Source organism: Oncorhynchus gorbuscha, linkage group LG02, assembly GCF_021184085.1.
Source record: "Oncorhynchus gorbuscha isolate QuinsamMale2020 ecotype Even-year linkage group LG02, OgorEven_v1.0, whole genome shotgun sequence".
NCBI classification, from domain to species: domain Eukaryota; kingdom Metazoa; phylum Chordata; class Actinopteri; order Salmoniformes; family Salmonidae; genus Oncorhynchus; species Oncorhynchus gorbuscha.
The window spans coordinates 16,259,624-16,267,439 of NC_060174.1; the positions used below are offsets into that span (position 1 = coordinate 16,259,624).

Consider the following 7,816-nt stretch of genomic DNA (forward strand, 5'->3'; position numbering starts at 1 on the left):
CTAGCATGGTCCTGGAGTCAGTGAATGATGATTTGCTGTCTTTCTGGGTATTAATATGGTGAGGTGAATTTGTAATTAGGTTGAATTCCCCCTATACCCTTGGTTTTTATATCCCATCATGTTTGAGAATGTGAAACATATTTATTACAGTAGTAGATTTGAATCACTGTTGACTGTTCCCATGGTTCATTTACTTTGATAGGAATTATTTTGGTAGGGGAATACTCAGAACCTTCAGTAATACCCACTCAGTAATTAGCTAGAAGTTTGACTTTTAACATGCTGAACAGGGCATTGAGTCAAAACCATGTCTGCTCTGACCCTCTAGATGTATTTAACAGGATACTACTCTAGTACTGCCAATTCTAGTCCTCGGGCAAAGACTTATCTGGCCAAGGAGTGGGTAAGGTTTGTCTTTAGTGCTAAAATCAATCAAATTCAAATTTCTGGAAACTTTTACTGCCAAAACATGGTATAGTTTCAACAAAGGAAAATAAATTCATTGTCATAACATTGCAAACAGTTTTCCTTGAAGGATTACTATTTCATCTAACATAAAGTAGTTTATTTAACCATTACCATGTTGCAATACAAGTCATAACTTATGTGCATTTCCACTGCTCATCATATAAGGAAATCTGGTTGCCACTGAATAATTTAGCAGTACAATTTATTTTGGAATACAGCATTAAAATAGCAATTAATGTTTCCTTTTGTTTAAAGTCCCTAAAAGCACAATTTGACATGGACAAATTCAAACTGACCTAGCCTACTATATGTTTATATAATCACAAGCATTTTGCTACACCCGCAATAACATCTGCTAAATATGTGTATGTGACCAACAACAATTGAATTGATCTTATGTAGATTTTAGAGAGTGCAGAAAGTTCTGAACTTGATAAATGTACCTTTATCTGTAGGCTTCCTTCAGTAAGTGGCTTCTGCAAAACAAGTTCTTCACATTCACATTAGGAGAAAAAATATTTATTAAACAAACAAGGATACTCCTGGGCAGTATTTGAAATAGGAGTGTTTAGTTGAAAATGGCTAAATTACATCTAAGAAGCTGTATAAAATGTATCTGTCATAGCGAACTGCGGTAAAGACACCTAACACTTAATACAAACAAGAGCTCCAAGTCTGAAGGTTTCAGTCACAGGGATCCCATTATTTGCAAACAGCACAAATGTGACAACAATGTACAGTAGAGACCACATTGGTCTTTCCATCCTTCATGATCATTAAAACAAAATATGAAATATAATAGACCTTCTACTACCCATAAAACCTATACCTCATCATTTATAAAAAGATACATGGTTCTCAATGTGACTCCCTGTTCAAATGTATAATTTTTAAAATACAAAAAAAAAATGGAAAAGTAGACCATGGATTTAATCTCGGACGATAGATATCAGGACCATACAACAGGCTACTCAAAAGGTTTCCAGGGAACTGGTTCTTATATTTGATTAGGGATACAGTAGTTAAACTACTTATAACATAAAGTTGTATATCACTTCACTCATGCCAATAAGACAACAGTGTCTTTACTTTTCCTGATATCTCTACATGAGATGTAATCATGTGTCTGGCAACACATGCAAAAGCATACTGTCAAAGTGACTGACTTTACTATTGCTACTCAATGGCAGGAACATGGGAGTATTCACTATGGCAGAAACAAAAACAGTAACGTAGCCTTACTTAGTAAGCAAACATGTCCCCGTGTAAATGCAAAGAAAAAAAACAATTAAACTTGATTTACCTTACCCCTTTATCAAAACAAAAAAAAGTTTACTGTGGTAGTGCAGGTGTGTACACAATGCAAAGTGTGGCCAGTAAGATACTCATAGACATCTCAGTGCATTAAAAAGGCCTCTTTTGCCCATCACCACTTGATGAACATTAGGCCTGCTAGTACCCCATAGCCCAGTATGAGAAAGAGCACCTTCAGCAGTCTGTCATGTTTATCCTCCAGCTCCCGAGACAGGATCTCAAAGAAGGTGACAAAAAGGAAAGTACCAGCAGCCAGGCCTTGGAGCACCACAGAGGCAATACTGCCTGCCAGGTTCTGGGCACTATTGATGCCCATGCCCAGTCCGATGCCAATGGGTATCATGAGGCTGACCGTCACACCCAGTTTGATGGCATCCCTCATGGGCAAAGCAGCTTTGGCCACACTCACCCCCAGAGCTACGGCAGCCAGGGTCTCATGGATGCCCACCCCCAGGAAGAGGCTTCCCAGCTTGGCCCCGTCCTCCTGGAGGCCCAGGGCCAGCCCCTCGAACACAGAATGGGCAGAAAGAGCCAGGACCAGGCTGGCCAGCCGCAGAGGCCCAGCTCTGGCCAGCTCAGTGGGGCTGAGGTGTCCGTGGTGATGCCCATGGTGGTGGCCCACAGGGGAGCCCCGGGTGGGTGAAATGAATGGAGTGTCATACTCAGAGTCACTCCCAGCCTCGGAGACCCCTGCGTTAAAGGTCTCCAGGTTGATGAAAGATGGCTTCTCCTTCTTGAAGGTGAGCACTGCCTGCTCCACAAAGACGGTGAGGAAGAAGCCCAGCATCATCATGGTCTCTGCCAGGGGGTAGTCTGTGGTTATATTCACCAGCTTTAGGACCTCATCCACCTAAAGAAAAGACACTCAATAAATTAACATCAGCATATAAACATTCTGCAACAGCAAAATGGTTGCGGTTTCGACAGATTATCGGAATATAATTAAAAATATAATATTTTTAATTTTTTAATTTAACATACATTTTACTCTGTAAAATATCATGTTTTCAAGACCTACACACACCGAAGAAAGCTGTAAAGCCGAGACGTCTGTGTACGCTATCCCTGATGCAGTGAAAATAATTAAAAACATTGAATAATGAAGTAAGCTTTACGCGACATCTTTTTGAGTACGAACTTCATTACACTTCTTTGTCTGAATTCATGGGTTTTACACATCAGCCAAGCTTCAGAGAGAGCCCCATGGTTCCCGTTTGATAAGACATGGCTACCTACCTTGTTTTTTACTGCTGGCAAAAGAGCATTGAAGCAAGTGGCCAGAAATACACCACCCCCAAAAGAATTGCAGAGTGCAAGAGCCTTCCTGTAGTTTTGGGATTTATCATAATCCACCTGCATCATTAGGCGCACTGGGACAAGAATCCCAGCCAACATGAGGGCAAATACTCCCAGAAGGCAAAGGACCTTGGCCACTACAAGCTCCATGATGTCCAGATATGGTATTGCTCAGTAATATGAGTGGCACATAACCCTCAAAGCCTCTTCTGCTCCTTTTCTCTGTCAGGTCACAGAGAGTCTCGTCATCCTGGTCCCAGAGACAATTCCAGCTGTGACATGAACAACAAATGAAAAAATAAACATGTTAAAGATGTGCAAGCAAACTTTTATAGCTTTATTTGTCATGACAATCAGTCAGAAACTAGAACAGCTAGCTAGCTATCATTTAACTAAGCTAATATGGCCACCTTGTGGACTGGTTTGATTCAACATGATAACAGCAGTGATAGCTAGATATGCAATCTTGAATGTTGCAAAGCATAATTTAGAGCTGGGCAATATGGACAAAAATCCATATTGCAGGCACACATAATAAGGTTGTGAATAGCGGTAGAATTAATCTCACCATTTGAATTGTACCATCGCTCTTTTCATAATGATTAAGCGACCAAAACCCAGATTTTGAGACCCAGATTTTTTGCAAAAAAACTAATTGTGGGGGGGGGGGGGGCTGCCTGTTCTGCATGTTATTTTGGAATTAATACGTGTCACATATCAGTTTGCAGACAATGTTAAAAAAAAAGTTAATAAAGCCACATACAAAACAGGCAGCTCCAAAATGCAGGTGTTTCAGCCTAACTCAGCGCTGTTTGTGCCGGGGCAGGCCAGCAGAATATAGGAGCATTGCACCGTGATTGGCTCAGTGTTCTGTCAACCATGTGGACACTACTTAACCTACCTTTAGTAAGGGTAGATATAAAAAATGTGAGCCCGTTGGGTTCAGCCATAGACTTAGATTAGAAGTGCCCTTCCAAGAAGGTCATTGGCCACAGATAAAATGACATCAAATCACATATATACAGTAGCTTTGATTGGACTAATCATGTCAACATCTTAATTTCAAAAGCTTAGCTTGCAGTCATCATAAATCAAGTAGACAATCTACTGGCAAATCCTTTTTAATCTTTGTCATATGAAGAGAAATAATGAGAAATTATAGATAAAACATATCGGTGCTCATCAGCCATCGCAAATTCAACAATGAGTTGTTTGGAAGGAATCGGTGACAGTGGCAAACCGCAAGCATTGCAATTGGGAAGTCAGACTGGTAAAATACGCTTTGTCATCCGACTCAGAATTGTAAATCTCTCTTCCTTCGATGACAAAATTTGCAAGCGAAGGACTGCCGCACACAAGGTGAGTCCAAAAATGTCTTATAAGCTGCTGCATAAATGATGTAATATGCCAGGGAGATATGGTCAGCCATATCAGCTGTTTAAAAAAAAAGGCAGTAAACAAGGCAGGATGAATTGTTTCGCTGCCAGACAAGGCTACTCTGATAGCCAGGGGTAGTGGTGGTAAGGATTCACTCCATTGTGCTGGAAAGAAAGCTCTGCTGTTGGGACAGCTTTATGTAGGATCTAACCGTTTGTAGGTACCGCTTGCCACTGTTATAGTGCAATCAATGTATTGTTTAGCGTTGTGTAGTGACATTTTGGTGGGGCAACCCCCCCCCCCTTTTTTTTGTTGGTGTGTGTGTGTGTGGGGGGGGGGGGGGGGGTGCCCCCCCAAAATGTACATGCTAAAATTGCCAATGCGCCTATACTAGTACTTCAATTTCTGAGCTCCAAATTAAAGTTCAAGTAGGCTACTTCAAGCCCCATTGTAGGCCTATTGTTTAAAATTTAAGGTGTAACATGGAAACCAAAATGTATTTGTCATGTTATTTCATTAACAAATCATGCGGTGAAGAAGCCCACTGGGCTATGTCATTTGTCATTAGATCCAGAAAAATTAACAAGTGTGGGGTGTTGCACAATAGTCTATTTTACACAATTGCGCACAATAGACCCCGTGTCCAATCCGAAGCACGAAAACATGAACTCATTACCTTGATGCACTCTGTTAAATCTAACGCTGTAAATCACATGATCAAAATCAATTCCCTAAGGATATTAGATTCAATGGGGATCCAGGCACAACTGTCTTCATCAGCTTAATGAATAAACCAATATATTCTGGACATTCCTCGCGAATACCTTCTTTCAAGCACTTAGGCTGTGTCTGCTGGTGCATCGTATGCACCATCACAACAGCTGTTCGTCACTTGACTGTCATTCAGAAAATTCCTTCCTGGATCAAATGATGACGTGTAAAATAGGATAGACTATTACCACGTAATTAAACAGCTTGACACCAAATGCACATCTGACAAGTATTATGCTAAATTGTTGAAGAACCATGTTAATGACAATAAGGATGTGGGTTAAGTATCAAGGTAAAGTGACTTTCGGTTAGAAGCATTCGATTTTACAATCACATTAAATATTTCAGTGATCTCTATTAAAAAAAAAACAGTCCGACAGCTAGATCCAGGATTCTTACAAGGTTCAAGTTGAATGTCTAATTTAACTGATTCATGCTTAATATTTTATACAACTACAATTTACACTTCCGTAAATGCAAGGACAGAAAAGTAATGTTTTTAAGACACCAACCATGATAATGGGTTAAACGTCGGTTTTAAATCAACTCGTGAATATTATTGAATATAACGTTATATAGCTATGTTCCCCCTCATATCTTAATGTAATGACATGAAAATAATAAGCAGATTATCAAAGATTTAGCAACAGCTGTAACAAAGTTGTCCAGCGCACTGGTAACGTTTCCCTAGTTTATGAGAAGACCCCATATAGCTATTCTAGCCAAACTAGCACGCATGTCAACATAACGTTGGCAAATTATCGGGTCGACCAGTTCACAAAACAAAGCTTTAAGTGTGTGCTAGTTATCATGAATATTAATTTGCGTCACGTTGCAAGCTTTCCCAGCAGCTGAAACGTACATAATAATTTCTATCGGGCATTTTGACGAGAAATATGAAATACCTCTACACTGACCTTTCACAGCTTTTCCCCCCCGTAACACTTCCTGTTCACATGACGAAAACGTTTCTGATTGGCGGAGATGATTTCAAGACAACTGGCTAGAAGGGATATCGATTTTGTAAAAGATACGTCATAGTCCCGTCTGCAGAAGTATTTTACTAGCCTCTTGAAGACAATCTGAACCATTATAAACAGAAGGACCACATTTGTTGTAAACAAAATTGATTAAGCGTCTGGACAGAAAGGAGTGAAAATTAGTCAAGGTCGTTAGTAAACTAGTTAACTCTGATGACTAACGTTAGATAGCTACACTAAGTAGACAGACGTGTGCTAATCTATGTTAGATCATCCATCAAGCTAACAATAAAAATGAACTGCTATTCTAACTTGTCATTTGTTTAACTTCTCATATCTCGCATCGTGAAAACTTGCAATAGAGTATGTGTTAAAGGGAAAGCAGAAGAGAACCACAAGATGCAGGACTTCTTGTTCCTCCAATATTTTAGAAAACAAATGGATACAGGGCTTTCTCCTACAAAGCTCCTCTTATGTGAGACTCAGGCTTGATTTCAGTCTTGTAAATTCAAGTAAATTACATTACGTAGCTAAACCTTGGATAAATAATCCTGGTCTGTGCGGCCCATATGGGCAGAAGCCTCTCCTGTTTCTGTCACGTAAGGCAGTTTGATGTACTAGTATCCTCTACCTTCTGGACAGGACGCTAGTTCCCTAATGCTGAGAGCCAAGCAGAAGCATCAGGTCCCAAGGTACTAGACTGATGAACCATCCTTGCGGTCTCTGCTTGGTCGACTCCCCTATACCACTTACTATTACAGGGGGCTGAGTCCCTGGCTTGTTGCACTCAGGGTTGGCGTTGGACGGCGCCAGTCTCTCGATACCCCTGTGTTTATGCTGCAATAGGGGCCACGGTCAGCTCGTCTCATCTGGTATACCCCTAGCATGCTTGTACCCAAGCTAAATATTGTATATTCCAACCCCTAGCATGCTTGTACCCAAGCTAAATATTGTATATTCCAACCCCTAGCATGCTTGTACCCAAGCTAAATATTGTATATTCCAACTCACCCTCTTCCGTCCTCTCCCATCTTAAGCCTAGGTGTGACTGGAGTCTGGGAAACCAGCCCATACTGTAGACAATTGAAATCATTCCAGATTTTTCTTCTACAGTACATTTAACATTTCCATTCTACAATATGGCCTCTGACAAAGAACTCTCAAAATCCTATTGTATTTGGGGTGTTTTTTTATTTTATGGAGAGCAATGAGTGTCGAATTTGAAGACCAAAACATGCATCTTGATAGTACATCCATAATCTTTGGTTTTATAAAGATTCCAAGTTTCCGACTTGGAATTCCAAGTTGGATGACAAGTGAAAACGCTTTTCCCAGCAAAGGCTCGTTATTTTACTGAAGTTCCCAGTTGTTTTGAACACACTGAAGTTGGAAATTTACGAGTTTTGAGCGCAGCAAAAGCTTGCAATGAGCTAAGTGATGCCGTTTCAATGAAAGGGCTTTTGTAAACAGAGGTCTCCAGATGACTGAGGTTTCTCTACTGTAAATTAAATCTAAACTCCTGAGTTTAGTCTTGTACAAAATGGATCAATATCAAGGCAATCAAGTTAAAACTTTAATTCATGAATATATTTTCTAAATGGAATTTAATT

At 40.1% G+C, this 7,816-nt stretch overlaps 1 protein-coding gene across 2 annotated transcripts; it reads right to left on the bottom strand.

Annotated features, from left to right (window-relative positions):
* Positions 1 to 653: 653 nt before the first annotated feature.
* On the bottom strand, positions 654 to 6,222 carry LOC123997851 (zinc transporter ZIP3-like). 2 transcript variants are annotated; one of them, XM_046302466.1, is made up of 3 exons: positions 6,144 to 6,222; positions 3,019 to 3,350; positions 654 to 2,632 (listed from the first exon to the last, which is right to left on the bottom strand). In XM_046302466.1, exons 2-3 carry the CDS (start codon positions 3,226 to 3,228, stop codon positions 1,895 to 1,897), a joined length of 948 nt encoding a protein of 315 aa, XP_046158422.1. In that variant the 5' UTR covers positions 3,229 to 3,350; positions 6,144 to 6,222; the 3' UTR covers positions 654 to 1,894. The 2 variants fall into 2 exon arrangements, with proteins under 2 accessions (XP_046158422.1, XP_046158431.1); XM_046302475.1 differs by having other exon boundaries at positions 6,132 to 6,151.
* Positions 6,223 to 7,816: the final 1,594 nt, after the last annotated feature.

Coding starts and splice junctions, on each gene's coding strand:
- LOC123997851 (XM_046302466.1), bottom strand. CDS start 3,228: ATGGAGCTTGTAGTGGCCAAGGTCCTTTGCCTTCTGGGAGTATTTGCC. Junction 2,633..3,018: donor TGCCAGCAGTAAAAAACAAG/GTAGGTAGCCAT, acceptor TCTTTTCTTTAG/GTGGATGAGGTCCTAAAGCT.